At 44.7% G+C, this 15,838-nt stretch overlaps 1 protein-coding gene across 18 annotated transcripts in view; it reads right to left on the bottom strand.

Moving 5' to 3' along the window:
* Positions 1-2,878: 2,878 nt before the first annotated feature.
* The window catches only part of Kyat3 (kynurenine aminotransferase 3), a 62,669-nt gene continuing 49,709 nt past the window's right edge, over positions 2,879-15,838 (bottom strand). For 17 of the 18 annotated variants that reach the window (XM_087631582.1, XM_087631585.1, XM_087631617.1 and 14 more), the window contains 4 exons: positions 13,086-13,272; positions 10,789-10,862; positions 10,236-10,322; positions 2,941-3,141 (listed from right to left, as the gene is read on the bottom strand). In XM_087631582.1, coding sequence (XP_087487708.1) covers positions 3,079-3,141; positions 10,236-10,322; positions 10,789-10,862; positions 13,086-13,272 — 411 coding nt within the window. In that variant the 3' untranslated portion in view covers positions 2,941-3,078. 18 annotated transcript variants of the gene reach the window in all.

Below are 15,838 nucleotides of genomic sequence, written 5' to 3'. Positions count from 1 at the left end.
TGTCATTGGGGCAAGGAGGAAGCAGGGCGGGGGAATTGTGGTAAATACTGAGGTAAAGGCAGAGGGGAACTGGGAATTTCCCCCACTTTATTATTATCAGCATATATACATATACTTTTGAGACAGGCTCTCTCAGGGCCAGGAACAGAGGCATCATGGTCTTAGTTAGGTTTCTATAACTGTGATAAAACATAATCAAAAAAAGCAAAGTTGGGGAAGAAAGGCTTTATTTGGATTACACGTCCACATAGCTGTTCAACATTGAAGGAAGTCAGGACAGGAACTCAAGCAGGGCAGGAATCTGAAGACCCGAGCTGATGCAGAGGCCAAGAAGAGGTGCTGTTTACTGGCTTGCTCAACTCGCTTTCCCATAGAACTCAGGACCACCACCCCAGGGATGGCCCCACCCACAATGGACGGGATCTTCTCTCATCAATCACTCATTTCCACAGGCTTGCCTACGGTCCGATCTTATGGAGCCATTTTCTCAATTGATATAGGTGACTGTAGCTTGTGTTAAGTTGACATAAACCAGCCAGCACAGACACTAAGAGTCTTCACCGGAGAGCCAGGCACTGCTACGTGTGTGCTGGAGAATCAGTCAGAGCCTAAGCTGATCCTATTGCTCAGTCTCCTTGTCAGACTCTTCCTGAGGCTGACTGAAGACTGAGGAGAGCAGCCTTCCCCTGCCCTGGAGTGTTAAGATCATAAGCTCTCTCTTCTCCTCAGTCTAGTTCGAAGTTCCTTCCGTAAACCCACCCCAGCACACGCTAAAGCGGCAATTTGCTCCTCTACCCTCTGGTTCTGCTCTGCCCTGCCCTCATGTAGCACTTCAGCCTTGACTGACATCCAACACATACCGCTTTCGTTGGTGTTTTAGTCTCTCCTGGCAACTATGACGTCCTACTAATGGAAGACAAGACCGGTGGGGAAGACAGAAGGAGGGAGGAGAGATTCTGCCGTCCCCTAGGAGGAAGAGATAAGAAGCGCAGAAGAAAGAATACTACAAAGACATATGTGAGATGGAGAGGCATGAATGGTCACTTGTTGGGGGTCAGCAGAAAATAAAGACACGAGAAAACAGATGGAACTGACGTCTCTGAGAGTGTGAGGAGAAAGATGATGGGAGCATGCGTGGAGACTGGCGCCCTGGCAAATCCAGGACTGCAGGGCGCAGGCTCAAGGCCAGCGAAACACCTCCCCACGATCTCAGTAGAGTGACAGGCAAAAGTTTCCCAAGAGGTTTATGTGCTGCCCCTGGCCTTTTAAGCCTTACTTTTTAAAATTGGTTTGGAAGTCAAATTTATTTTCAGGTGTAAGCTTTCCTTTTGAGACTTGGACCCACCAGTTTTAAAAACATCAACCTTCCCTACTCGAGTACTTCATCATCCCCAATTCCTGTGGTCCAGAGGTTTGGGGATGACCTTTGTTACCCTGGGGTGAAGAAAGGAGAGACAAATGCTGAGCCGGGATATCCGCAAGCAGTTTTTTTTTTGTCCTTTTGTTTCTCCCACAAGCAGATGGACCGTGCTGTGACTTGGTTGTGATGCCGGTAGTGGGCTGAGAAGTGGGAAGAGAAGGGAGTGGGTTTGCTTTCTTATCACACAGTATGCTAGCACTCACTGCTGTCACCGGGGAAGTGGATCACAGTGATGTCTATCAAAGGTGAAGGGTGTGAGCTCATAGCTCCTAGCGCATGCCAGCTTGTGCTCGGCAGCCCAGGTGCAGACATAGAACTTCAACCCCAGGGTGGAGTTCATGTTTTTGGCCAGTTAGGCAAGTTCAAACTACAGGGCAATAAGTCAGTGTCCTGGTCGGAGCGACAGAACAATGGCCTGGAAGGTTGGCCGGGAAATGAGTGCAGTTAAGGGGCCTCATGGGAATCACACTGAGGGTCCCGGTGAACGACAGCTGAGTTGATCAAACTGTGATCCGTGTAATATCACCTGGGAGGGCTAGAGCCTGAGATTAGGTCTCAGTAGGTCTCAGAGGAAGAACTAGGATCTCTGTTTTTAAAAGGAGCTCTCGGTCGATCCTGAGGTAAGAGGTCTATGGACCATTTTCTGGGAAACTCTGGGTTTGGAATTATAGTAAATTTAAATAAGAACTGAGAGGAAGGGAGGGACGGGCAGGAAGGAAAGGAAGGAAGGGGAGGAGGGAGAGACAGAAAGACAGAGACAGACACACACATACACATACACAGAGAGGGTGGGAAAGAGAGGAGAGAGAGAGAGAGAGAGAGAGAGAGAGAGAGAGAGAGAGAGAGAGAGAGGTGATTACTGAGAGAGGATGAATTTACTATCTCAAAGGTGAAACAGCAGGGAGTGATGACAGTTTCTAGGTGTGACCAAGAGAGTGGGTGGTTCAGGCAGAGTAGAGGTGAACATCAGCAGAGGCAACAAGGTCAAAGGAGGGAAAACATAGGCTGCCCATGTGGACCTTGAAGCCACCCCCAAGTCACAGCAGCCCTTAGAAGAGAAAAACAAAGCCAGGAGCAAAGTCCAGTGTCCTAGGGAGGGAGTTATAGGCACCATCACAGCTGGCTGGTGCCCAGCAGGACAGAGGTGAACCTGGTCACCTCCTGTGAGTGTTTGTAGCTCGCCAGACTTTATTCAGAATGAGCAGTAACAGTTACAGACCAGCTTCAGACGAAGTATGTGGTGGGTTTATTTCTTTCTTTCATTTACTGAGAGTCAGTCTCATGTAACCCAGGATGGCCCCCAGCCTACTACGTCACTGTGGATGATTCTGAACTCCTGCCTCCACCTCCCAAGTGCTGGGCTTGCAGGCCATGCTACACCTGATGCAGCAAATACGATTTCTGTTTCCCCCCATGAGAAAAGACAGCACAGAGAAATTGACTCCCTCAAAATTACAGCGGAAGGTGCCTTAATATATTCCGAACGAGTCAAACCATAATGTACTGAACACTGTTAGGAATGGGGTTAACTTCGGAGACAGTGGAAATGTTTATTTAAATGTTTGTCCTGAAACGGCTTTTCCTTTTAGTGCCCACGAGGTGGCAGCACCGAGTAGCAAAGTCCTTGCAAGAAGATGGAACCCTCACACCCGCACAAGTCAAGACTTCCGGCTGTTCCACGTCCTGAAAATTTCTTCCGCAGCATCCAGAGTGCTGTCTTTCTGAAATGAAATAATTGTATCGTTACATACCAGTATAAATTCGAGACATTGCAATATTTAAACATAGAAGGCATAGATGGGTGGCACACACCTTTAGAAAAACCCATTGAAGTTATAAGCCATGCTAGCAATACCCAAAGACTTAAGACGATGTCTAGCCTTAGGTGCAGAAGCAATGTCAAAGTAAAAACGCAAATGAGGAACTAAAATAAATGGGAGGGATTGGGAGGTGGCTTGGTGGTTAAAGGTTGTTGTGGTAAATAATAAAAAATGGTGGAGCCTTTTAACCCAGGCTGGCGTGGGCACTGTTGGGCCACATGGCACTGCGGGGTACTTTTATTTCAGTGGCTCCACACTGCTCCCGAGTACTCTCAGACCCAGGCGGTCCTCGAGCCGTGCCAGCGTGGCACCCTGCCAAGCTGGTCCTAGAGTTAGTTCTGGCCCCCGAGGGCCATATGGAACTAACCATAATTTATCTCTGGTAAGCATCTCTCCCGGGGGGGCAGCTCTCTGCTAGCAGCGAACTCTGGTTCCAGCTACCGGGTAAAACCAGGGCTCTAGAAGTCCAGCATGGGCTGGCCAGCATCGCAGCTCCCTGCCATGGACTCTGCCCACACTTTCCACAACTGCCCACCCTCTGGTAGTTAAGGCATAAACTCCCACCTACCCGGTGAAATCATGACTCGATAAGCTGTAATTTATCAATCAACCAGATTTATGTGTTAAATTGTCAATCCACAATATATCCACACAATAAACTCACAACCAAATGATAAGGATATAAACCGCCCACCTAGATAAGATAAACTGAACTATAGAAATCCATCCCTTAAGAAATGTTCATAACTACCTAGGGTCATTCAAGACCACCCGGATCTGGGTCGTCCTTCATCTTGATTCTCCTTTTCCTTCTCTTTCGCCTTACAAAAACTTTGTCCCACCTTACTTTTTTTTACTCTCCAACCATGGCCTTGACCTAGCTTATGCCGGCTCTCACCTGTGTACAGACATCAACCTAAAAGGTGTGCACTGTTCTTGCAGAGGAATTAAGTTCTCAGCACCCAACTCAGCACAAAACTTCCTAAAACTTCCAGCTACAGGGGATCTGATGAACTCTCTCTCTGTTCTATGTGACACACACACACACACACACACACACACACACACACCCTTAAAAAAGGAAGCAAAAACTAGAAAACTGAAAGCAGCCATTCAATCAGGTATGATTAGAGAGTCGATGAGTCCAGCGGTGACTACAGAGAAAAGTAGCACCAGGTTCTCCAGGCTTTCCTCTATCCATCCCCATTCTCCCAGACAACCTTTCCTAGCGGCTTTTAGGGTTAGCTCTAGTGCCTGTCGTTAAAATCCAGTCATGAGCTCAGGCTCCTACGCCCTCATCTGTGAACATTGAACTCACTACAGTCTGCCTTCGATGCTATGATCATTGAGCATTCGTCCTCTTAACTTTTGAATAGGCAACACACGCTTGTGGTATACAATTAAATGGAAGAGCAAATGACAGAGATCTAGCCTTGTGTGTTTTTCCCCTCCCTCTTCCTTTTCCACTGAAACAGGTAGGCAGGAAAGCCAGTTACTGGGGCTGAGAGAAGAGACTATCTACTATCTAGGCCAGAAGCCTAGAATAGGATGGTGTAGCCAGGGCAGCTACTGTTCATGGCTGATGCAGGCAGGGGTGGTGCTCACCTGGTACTGGGAGATACCTGCCATGAGGCTGAAAGCCGGAAGTGAGATCAGAGAGTGCCTAGCATGGGGCATAGACTCAGAGGAAAGTGCCTCTGAGGTAGAGGAAAGCACTTCAGAGGTAGAAAGGCAGAGGAGAACAGTGTGAGGTGTCAGGGACAACAGTGACCACACGGGGACAGTGGCAGCAGCAGCTGGACTCAAAATGTCAAAATCTTTTGGTAGGGTTATCCATGGAGAGATTTTGTGGTGTGTGTGTGTGTGTGTGTGTGTGTGTGTGTGTGTGTGTGTCTGTGTGTGTGTGTGTATGAGAGAGAGAGAGAGAGAGAGAGAGAGAGAGAGAGAGAGAGGCTAGCCAGAGAGCAATCATACACAGAGATACAGGGGTATTAAGTAATTAAATGATGGGAACCAGGTTTCACCCTTGAAGAATGGAGTTACAAACATAGAAATGGAAAAAAAATAATTACAATTAACCGAATGATAGTTTTCAATAAATTTGGATACAAATAAATACAGCTGTAAATATGCATGCAATCAATTCTATCTACCCAAGGGTGCTGCTTCTCAACCAACCGATGATTGAAAATATGTGAGCGAAGAAATTACATCTGTACTGAGCACGCACATATTTCTTTTTCTTGTTATGATTCAGAAACAATACACCCTAACGTCTATTTGAACGATGCTACATTGTACTGGATTATAAACAACCTAGAGATGATTTAAGGTATATAGAAGGATGTGCATACATTATAGAAAAATGGTATAGCATTTATATAAGGCACTTGAGTATCTTGGGGTTTTATAAATACAGATTTGTGGGGGGAATGTGACTAATCACCCCTTGATGCACATGTATGACTGATGTATATGAATGACTGCATGTATTCGAATGCATTTATATGTTTTCTACCTTGCTGGAAGGGCCTAGGAACAGCGACACACAACAGCAGTGAACACCCCCAGTATCTAGATCTTGGTTCAAAGATAAAACTCTGCTCTAGGACTGGAGAGGTGGCCCCAGCGATCAAGAGCACTTGTTCTCAATGAGGACATAGGCTGGTTGCTAAGCACCTACATTGTGGCTCACAACTAACTGTAATTCTACTTCCAGGATATATGACAGCCCACACACGTAGTATACAGACATACATGCAGGCAAAATACCTATACACACAAAAGAGAATAAAAAGTCCAAAATATCACCTTACCCCCTACCCCACCCACAAAGCTTTACTCTAAAAGGAACCAGACTTATTGGGAATGTCTGGTTATAAATTGATAAAATGAACCTTGTGCAGAAAGACAAGAAAATGCCCCAAAATGCTGTGACACATAAAAAGAAACAGAAGCCAGCTTAAAGGGACCCATAGTGGCCCAATTCTGAAGAAACCACTATAAAATAGGTGACTATGATAAGTTAGAATGCATCAAATAACACAGAAGTCTATGAGCTTTTAATGCCACCAAAGCATAAGTAAAAAAATTAAGTCACCCTGGTGAGAGATGGAATTCTACCATGATTTCAAAGCAATCCCTTCAAAATAGTTACTAAATTCAATGGAAAACGCTAACCTTATAATAAACACATGCAAACTCTGCCTTAATGAAGTGCTTGAAGCTAATTGTAGCAGGCAAACTAAAGTGGTTTCCTACCACAGTGACAGATCAAAATGGAGACTTTCCTTATAGTCATTGGTTGGGGAGGTTTGTATAAGCCGGCTGTGTGGTCAAACCTGGACTGGCCTGCCTCTGCGTGGGATTAAAGGGACACCGCATCACCTCTGGCCTTGGCTTCTGAGCTTTACAGTGAATGTTAGACGTGAGGACCTATCTAACATGACAACTAGATGCAACTCATAGTTCCAGCCTTGACAGACAGAGTGACCTGATTCTGGCCAGGGTCCCTCTCAGCTTGCTTGTTCTGAGGACTTTACACGGGGACAGCTGGTGAGACTCAGACAGGGGCTGAGTTGTAGATGAGATAAGGATTTGTCAAGGTTAAATTCGTGGTGCTGAGGTGGTGTCTGTGGTTTGGGACTGTCCTCGTTGGTGGGGAACACACAATGAAGTATTTGGGGAATAATAGGTTATCATTAGCCGTTATGTAGATATTGTTCTCTGAGACTGTCTTTTAGAAATTATAAAAACATGTCGATTATACTTCAAGCATTTAAATTTTTTTTTGAGACAGGGTCTCCCTAGGTAGTCCTGGAACTCCCTCTGTAAACCAAGTTGCCCTTGAACTCAGAGATCTGCCTGTCTCTGACTCCTGAGGGTGGGGATTAAAGGCATGTGCCACCACTGCCTGGCTTAAATGTTGTCTTTCGTGTGTATACATATGGGCATGAAAGGTGCACATACATGTGCCTGTCTGAGTGTGAATTTGGGTGAGGGGTGTTGTAAGTCAGAGGTCAATCTTGAGTACTGGTTTTAACCTTCTGCCTTGTCAGAGATGGGGTCTCATGGTTGTGTTATGAATGCCAGGACTGTCTCTCTGCCTCTCATTTTGCTGAAGGATTGCAAGCCTGTGGAACTGGACCAGCTTCACGTGGATACTGGAATCCCAACTCGGGTTCTCCAGGTGCCTTTATCAATGAGCCATCTTCCCAGCCCTTCAATGTTGTTTTTAGGTCAGCCAGCATCCCACGTGCTTCCTTTCACATGTTTCCTCAGCCTCTCTTTCCCTGCCCAGAGGCAGCCCTGAGATCTTATTCTAGATCCTTAACAAGCCATGTCAAGCATTCAGCTAAAGGTAACATTCCTGGCAGCACAGCTGTACAATTATTTGGAGTTCTATTTCTACCTTTTTCTTTCAGAGACAATACATATTTCATGTCTCTTCCACGTCTGTAACTTTCTCGTCAATACTGTAAAATTCTGTATTCTTTTCCACATTCTTTTACTTATTTTCCTCACACTTGCTGTGCCCAGAGAATTACTTGGTATCCTTTACGGTTTCCAGTGTTACCCTAATTCCAATACCTTTATTCTCCCTTCAATTTCTCACCTGCTTTCCAGGAGATCCCATTTTACCTTCCTGCACCACCACACGTTCCTAAACTTAAAATCTCGACCTCAACGTACTGTCTTAAGCATTTAGAACTTCCGGTGTCACAGTCTGTAACTCTCCCTTAGCATGGTTCACTTTTCCCAGGAATACTCTGGGAGGTTGTTTTGTTCCCGTGTTGGCCATAGGATGTCCTTTGAAGATGTGTATCTCATTCATTTACGGCTGTGAATGATCTCTGACTGAATCCCTCTGTAGGTTCTCCCTGCCAGTGCACACACTGCTCCTGTTGATCTGAGGAGCTGGCACTCTGAACCACTAAGTCACCTCTCCAGGCCTGTGTGGATTTATAGATATTTATCAAGGAACCCCTGGGTATTATTTGAAGGCAGCAGAAACTCTCTCTTGTTCATCAAAAGTTTAATGCCCCTTTAATGTACGAGTCGGCCAACCGGGAATTAGTCACACGGCCTAACCGAGGACCTTTCCTCCAGATTACGTCAACCCAACTTCTGGCCACACTGCGGGATCAATGAAGAAGTCCATAGCCCAAGCACGGTTTCCTTCCCACCCTCCTTTCCAGCGCTTACAGGGCTGAGGACCTGTGCCTGCTCCCCCTCTGCCAGAAAATCCGAATTCCTGCAGCTCTTGGTCCCTGTATCTGTTCTTTGAGACACAGAGCCTTTCTAGGCATCCTCTCTCCCTCTACCACTTCCTTCACGCTACTTGGCAACCGGAGGGTTGCCACGTGCTGGGGGTAGTTTGCAACATCATTTTACAGCTCTCCCGAGTTATTTCCAAGAAGAGTAAAGAGTAGGGCCATGCTCACTGGCTTAAAGCCGAACTGTTTGTTGACTGTTTAAGATAGGGTTTCTCCGTGTAGCTCTGGCTGTCTTCGAACTTGCTTTGTAGACCAGGCTGAGATTAGAGGCGCGGGCTACCATGCCCAGCTAAAACTGGAGTTTAGGTTACTTTTCCCTTTCTGTTCATTATGTTTGTGTTTTCAGTAGTATGTTTATAGAGATGGCCTCTGGCCTATGGTGGCTTCATTAGCTTTTTTATTTTTTTATTTTATGATGACAGATATTCACTAGCAGTCATGCTTTTGATATTAGGGGGCAGGGAGCTGGTGACGTACAGGAACACACTCTCTGTGAATGCTGGAGCAAGGAGCCTCATGATTCCACAGGTAAATGGCCGCCACCCCTGCCTGTGCTACCCTGCCAAAGGTACCCTGTTCAGTGGTGTGGACATGGTGAACGCATTTCAACGTGCAGTATTTTTAACAATGTTTTCATTGTAAGTGGAGTAATGTTTGGATTTATATCTTTTAAGACAGACCTTATAATGCTATGCTTTATTAACTTTTTCTTTTTTTTAATTTATTTATTTACATTTCAAATGTTGCCCCCACCCTTTCCGTTCACCTTTTGGTCAATCGAATATTCACATTGTTCTGTTGTAAATACTTATATTCTATTCTTAGGTACGTCTTCCATAATTTGTTGATAGGTTATCTCAACAAAGTAAAATATAGTATTGATGTTATGTCAAATAACCTATGGATGAGGGCTTTCGAGAGCCATAGCATGCACGTGGGATCTATGTATATATGGTATGTGCATAGTTTGCATGTGTGTGGGTGCGCATGTGTGTGTATGCCTGTAGAGGCCTGAAATGGACATTGGATGTTTTCCTTGATTGCTCATGCTTATGCATTGAAGCAGGGTCTCTCATGGAAGTCAGAGCTCACCAACTGTGGGCTAGTCTAGCAGTCAGTTTGGTCTGGGGATCCAGGCTCTCTCTCCTGGGTGGGATTGGTTATAGACCCCTGGCATGCCTATCTGGCTTTTATGCTAGTCTTAGGAATCTGAACCCTGGTCCTCTTACTTACGTGGACAGTGCTGTATCTACTGAGCCACTCCCCAGCCCAGCAATAACATCTGTCTTGGGAGTCTTCTGGTACAGGTGGAATGGTGACAATTTCCCTCAGCTAGGATTTTGTTCATTCCCTCATAAAAAGGCTGAATCAAGGACAGTGGCTCCCAAAACCTGAAGACTGAGGCGGGAGGACTGTCATGTGTCTGAGGATAGCCTGGGCTACAGAGTAAGACCCTATCTCAAAAAAAAAAAAAAAAGCAAAAAAAAAAAAAACCAAAAAACCAAAAAACAAACAAACAAAACGCAAGTAAATAAACTGACTAAAAACCCCAGCAAACATAAGGCTGAATACTGACTTACTGTCAACTTCAGAGCTGCAAGTCAAATTTTAAACTTGTCACTTAGCATATCATTTTTAGAGATAGAAAAAGAAGGCTGCTTTGTAAATTGGAATAAAAGGTGCTATAAAATGCACACTTTTGGGAATGCAGAAACTTACTTTGATAAAGCAAAACCGCACCAACTTCTCAAAGTGAGGTTTAGACTCGGAGTCGCAGAACGCGGATACAGGAATGGCTGACAATTTCTGCAAAGTACACAAGTTGACGCTGTGAGAAAACTCCACACATTCCACATGAGACACAGGCCACCGACATTAGAAATATACTGCTGATGGTCATAGTGATTTTTAAAAGGAAAAAGTATTTTTAAAGTCCCTCAAAAAGTCCTAAGTGGTCTATCTGAATGAAAGTTAGAATTAGAACAGTTTGAGGCTAGCCTGGTCTACAGAGCTAGTTTCAGGCATGCCAACGCTACGTAATGAGACTGTCTCAACACAGCTAAGCTAAAGTAAACATTTTAAAATAAAACCGAGGAGAGACAAAGCTAGAGTTCGGTGTCTTTCAAAGCACATCCATGAGGTGGTTGATAAGCTAACTTTGTAACAGCACTGGGAGGTCAGTAATTGTTATAGAAACTATGTAACAGCACTGGGAGGGCAGTAAACTGTTACAGAAACTATGTAGCAGAACTGGGAGGTCAGTAAACAGTACCTTATTTTTCGTCATCCACTTCACAAACTTATAGTCATAAGGCTCATCGCTCTTCACATCCGAGAGGTCAACACCTATAACCACAGGGAAGGGTGGGTTGGGGAAGAGCTCTGTCTGAGACAAGAAAGGCTTCACTTAAGCCTGCCGAGGTTCGCATATTTTTCCTGACTCACACAGGTTTAAGCCTAGAACTTTCCAGAGGTTGTTCATATAGCATGCTGGAGTCTCACACTATGTGATGACATTGTCTGACAACCCGACCTGGGTGCTGGGAACTGAACTCTGGTCTTCTGCAAGAGCAATACATGCGCTTAAACACTGAACCGCCTTTCCTCCCCAGACCCCTGCCTGACTTTCTTCTTATACTATCATCAGATGGAATTTAAATTTTTATTTATAGGAAAAGGGAGAACTTGGGATGTTAATATTTTCCCCATATCATAAAGAAGGGATATTTTCCCATCTCCACAGTGGCAGAAAAGGTTTTCCATCCAAATCCTCCTGGATCCTGATAACCACACCATATCCAGATGTAAGACACAAGCTAGTCCTGGGTGCAGGATGGACTGACTCTGGCAACATGGAAACGGTGCTTAGTACAATAAGCCAAGCCCACTACTGTCCTGAGATGGTTAACAGCCTGTTGTGATGCTCCTACTTTAGAATTCACTGTCTGGGCATACCTGGGTCCAGGAGTGTCACCTGTTTTCTCTTGATAGATAAATTCAGGTGGAAAATCTTATAGATCTGCAACTGAAAGGCTCCCTGGTGAGATACTCTAAGGTTTATTATTAATAATATTTTTAACATATTAAATAAATATACTTTATTTTATGTAAAACCGTTGGAACACCATCAAAGCGATGATACATGGTTTACAATGTTTTGGGGGAACTGTGTGTGAGATTCCAGGAAAAAGGCAGAGGAGAGGGCCCTTTACCTTGTTCCCTGGATTGCTCTTAGACATGATTTCACGAGTCCTGTGACAAACATTTACATTGAATTTATAAGACATGTTTACTCCTCTTAGACGTCGGGACACAACTACAGAAACCACTCTGGTGACAGGACATTCTGAGTGCTGTCCCCAGTGTACCCTGAATCTGGATTTAGCTTTCTGTCTTGCTTTCGTGGTTTCCATGATATAATCTATAGTACATGCCAGGCTGTTGTGTTTGAACTGGTCTGTCCTGGGAAAGTTCTGGAAAAGGGCTGCTCTGTTAATATTCAGAATGTGCTTACTGATATTTTTTTACACGTTTTTCTGATCATGATTTTCTGAACTCAGACAACCTTCCTTGGGTCAGTGCTTTCTTTGTTATATTCGTGTATAAAAATGCACACTGACACTGAGGTAAGGCTGCCTACAGCATTTGACTGCTGTCTGCCCTATTCTTTAAGGTCTTCAAATCCCAGGTCTTGGAGAGGGATCTGCATAAGTTGGCAAAGGTCAACGAGTTTAATGTAAGACATCGTTATGTTTCCAACTTGAATTTTTGTTGGTGGCAAGTCAGAATTATATCATCGCCTTCAGATGACAGAGACCCATCCGTATGAGGGTTGGTAGGATGGCTCAGGGAGTCAAGGCAACTTTAATAATCTGAGTTCAACACCCTCAGATCCCAGATGATAGAAGGAGAGAAGTGATTCATTCCCAAGAGTTGTCCTCTGACCTCCACACATGAGCCTCTTCTGATGGTCCCATGTCCCAATGTAAAATAAGTAAAACCATGTTTTATGGAGAAAGAACTGTAAAGATTCCAGCTGCATGACTGTTGGAAATTATTTAAGCTTTTCTGAGCCTTCCTGCCTTCAAAGATAGAGCTAACATGCTTTCCTGAGGAGGGTATTGGAGCGTTTGGGCCTCTGTTCACAGCATTCCTATTGCACCTTTGAAAATCGCGGATGTTTCCTTACAGCTTCACAACTTCTAGAAACTTCCGATTTCCCACCGAACAGCACTTAGAAAAGCTACCGAAAAGAAAGTAGAGAACCTACAAGTGAACTATTTCAAGTGTACTGCTTCCCAATCAGGATGTTCCCCTCCACACTGCCACATAGTAAGAACAGTTCTGTGACAGGACACCTAGAACAACCGACCCGACAACCATTTATCAGCAGCAAAAATTCAGGTAAAAGTCCTGAAAGGAAAGCGAATTGTTGGAAGTGTTGGTGTTAGGAAAACACATTCTCTTCTAGAGATGAGCTGCGGTTCTGGCTTTTGACCCCTTTCCTCTGACCTCTCTGCCATCGTTTCAGACTGTAGCTGTGAACTAAATACCAGAGGCTTCACAAACCTAATGAAGACACATCGGCAATGATGAAGTAGCCCCCGTCAGGGATGATGGGTTTCAGGCCAACGCTGTTAAGTAAACAGGCCATCCGATCTCTCTTAACTTCTAATTCCTTTGGCAGAGAATTGAAGTAACACTCTGGGTCATCCATGCGCTTGATATCGATCCAAAAAGCCTCGGCCAAGGCTGCCTGCATGTTCAAAAGGGGTGTCAGTTATGGCTTAATTCACTGGTAGAATAAAGATCATCACACTAAGTTTGTGTCAAGACGTTGTTCAGTAAATTACAGCCAGTTTCCTGTGAATTATTCAGCTCCACAGGTTAATGGAGGAAGGAGGTTGTGTGTGTGTGTGTGTGTGTGTGTGTTTGTGTGTGTGTGTGTGTTTGTGTGTGTGTGTGTGTGTATGTGTGTGTATGTATGTGTATGTATGTGTGTGTGTGTGTGTGTGTGTGTGTGTGTGTGTGTGTAAACATTTAAATCTAATATGACAAACAGAGGAAGGCAGAAAATCCCAACGGAAGAAGAGGTATTATGTAAAGATGGCATACTTGGTAACAGAAAGACATGAATCGTTTTCTAATGAGGCAAGCTGTGGTCCAGCTTACTGAGTTTCAGTCTAAGAATGGCCAGACAGGTGAAGAGGGAATCAGTCTTTCCTGGTACAGAGGACAAAGGCACAGGAGGAAATTAAAGCCAGTGTGCTGTGTAGACAAGCAAACTCAAGTGCCCCATTCCTCGGAAGAAATACTGAAACCGTTCTGATCCCAGGAGGTAAAAGTATCGAGAGACAGGTCTCTGGGACCTGTGGGCCACTCCTCCAGCAGTGGTGACAAAGAAGAATGTGACCAATGAAAAGCAGATTATAAAGAGAAAAGGACTTAGTGTTCACGTTCCCTTCCTTCCATTCGGTGAATTCTTGGTTTCCAAGCTGTAGGCATTACTTCCAATTCCTTTGCTGGGTGATTAGGCCCCAGGAGTGGTACCAGACCCAGTGCCATCATGGGAAAACACAACAAAAAGGAGACTCCTGTGAGGTAGCAGGTCCTTATCTGACATGGCTTCTGGCAGGGTCAGGGTCTGACTCTCCCCAGCTTTCAGAACCATGAGAAATAAATTCCTTTTCTATCTTTCTTTCGATATTTATTTATTTATTTATTTATTTATTTATTTATTTATTTATTTATTTATGTATGTGTATGAGTGCTCTATCTGCATGCACACTTGCATGCCAGGAGAGGGTATCATGGAGTTGCTAGGAATCAAACTCAGGACCTCTGGAAGAGGAGTCAGTGCTCTTAACCTCTGAGTCATTGCTCTAGCCCCTAAATTCCTTTTCTGTATAAGCTACCCAATCTCTAGTATTTTTTTTTTTTTTTTGGTTCTTTTTTTCGGAGCTGGGGACCGAACCCAGGGCCTTGCACTTCCTAGGTAAGCGCTCTACCACTGAGCTAAATCCCCAGCCCCAACATTTTTTTTTTTCGGAGCTGGGGACCGAACCCAGGGCCTTGTGCTTGCTAGGCAAGCGCTCTACCACTGAGCTAAATCCCCAACTTCTAGTATTCTTTTACAACAACTTTCACAGACTAAGTCGTAAGGATCAGGCACATGACTTGAGAACCATGGCAGAGTCAGGATGATAAGAACAAATTACAGTCAGAGTGGGCATAAAGAACACAGATCTGCCAAGGAGAGGGCGAGATACTTGGCAGGCAAAGTGTGTCTGATGGTTTCTGGTATTTGGGTAAGGATTGGGGACAGAATGGTTAACAACATAGGCACAGCCCTGGCTTTCATAATTGGTGCATACTCAAGGGTGGGTGAGGAGGTGAGGTGGAAAGGCCAGGAAACAAATCTGTTATTAAGAGAGATCTGTAGCAAAAGCAGAGTATGATGAGGTGGGAGGGGCGGAGATCACACAGAAGTCTTTGTGGCAGGAGGATTTAGCAATGAGACAGAATACTAAGAGGTCAGCATCCATTTTCCAAACACAGCAGCCTGAGGGCATTTTTCTGAAATGCAGAATCAGATGCTTCAGGAAATGCTATAGAAGTTCAGCTCTACCTTTCTGAGCAATTCCTTCATTCACTCTAGAAGTCCTTGCCCTGGAAAATCCAAAGCACAAAGACACAGACGTCTGTGTGCTAAGTGTACCCGGACTCCCTCTTTTGCCCAGGCATGTGTGCACTGCCCAGTGGAAGGCACCACTGACTTAATCTTCCAACTGCGTCCAGGGACCCCTCAGTCCTACAATCATCAGCTAGGTTCAATCCACTGATACTTCTCTCCTGTAACGCTTCTCTTACCTGCTCTCTCGACAGAGCCCCAGACTCCTTTTGATAACACATTTAAGACTGCCAATAGCTCCCCATGTCCCAGAGCAGCTGTGCTGTCTACCACTGGGCTGGTGCACTTGTATTCTCTCTGCTCACAGGGCTCTGCTCTAGGTTAACCAGCACTCAGACGTTTCCTTCTCCATGGGGCTAGTCCAATATGACATCATGTCCTCTCCAACCTGGGTCCTATCTTCCCTCCTTCCAACCTTTACTTTGCGTCTGTCAAGTCTAACATATTATCATTTAAAAGACTCTCCATCATTTATGTCTCTCAACTTGATATTAAGGTATGTGAATGCAGTGGTGTTTTGTCTGTAAAATCTCTAATTTCCAGTGAATCTTAGTTGAATAAGTGACTGTCTTTATTTTGAGGTGATAAAATGAACGTAAAATATAATAAAGCCAACCTTCAGAACTAGGCT

This window comes from Rattus norvegicus, chromosome 2, assembly GCF_021556685.1.
Source record: "Rattus norvegicus strain SHRSP/BbbUtx chromosome 2, alternate assembly SHRSP_T2T, whole genome shotgun sequence".
NCBI lineage: Eukaryota > Metazoa > Chordata > Mammalia > Rodentia > Muridae > Rattus > Rattus norvegicus.
This window is presented reverse-complemented; position numbering and strand designations above follow the sequence as displayed.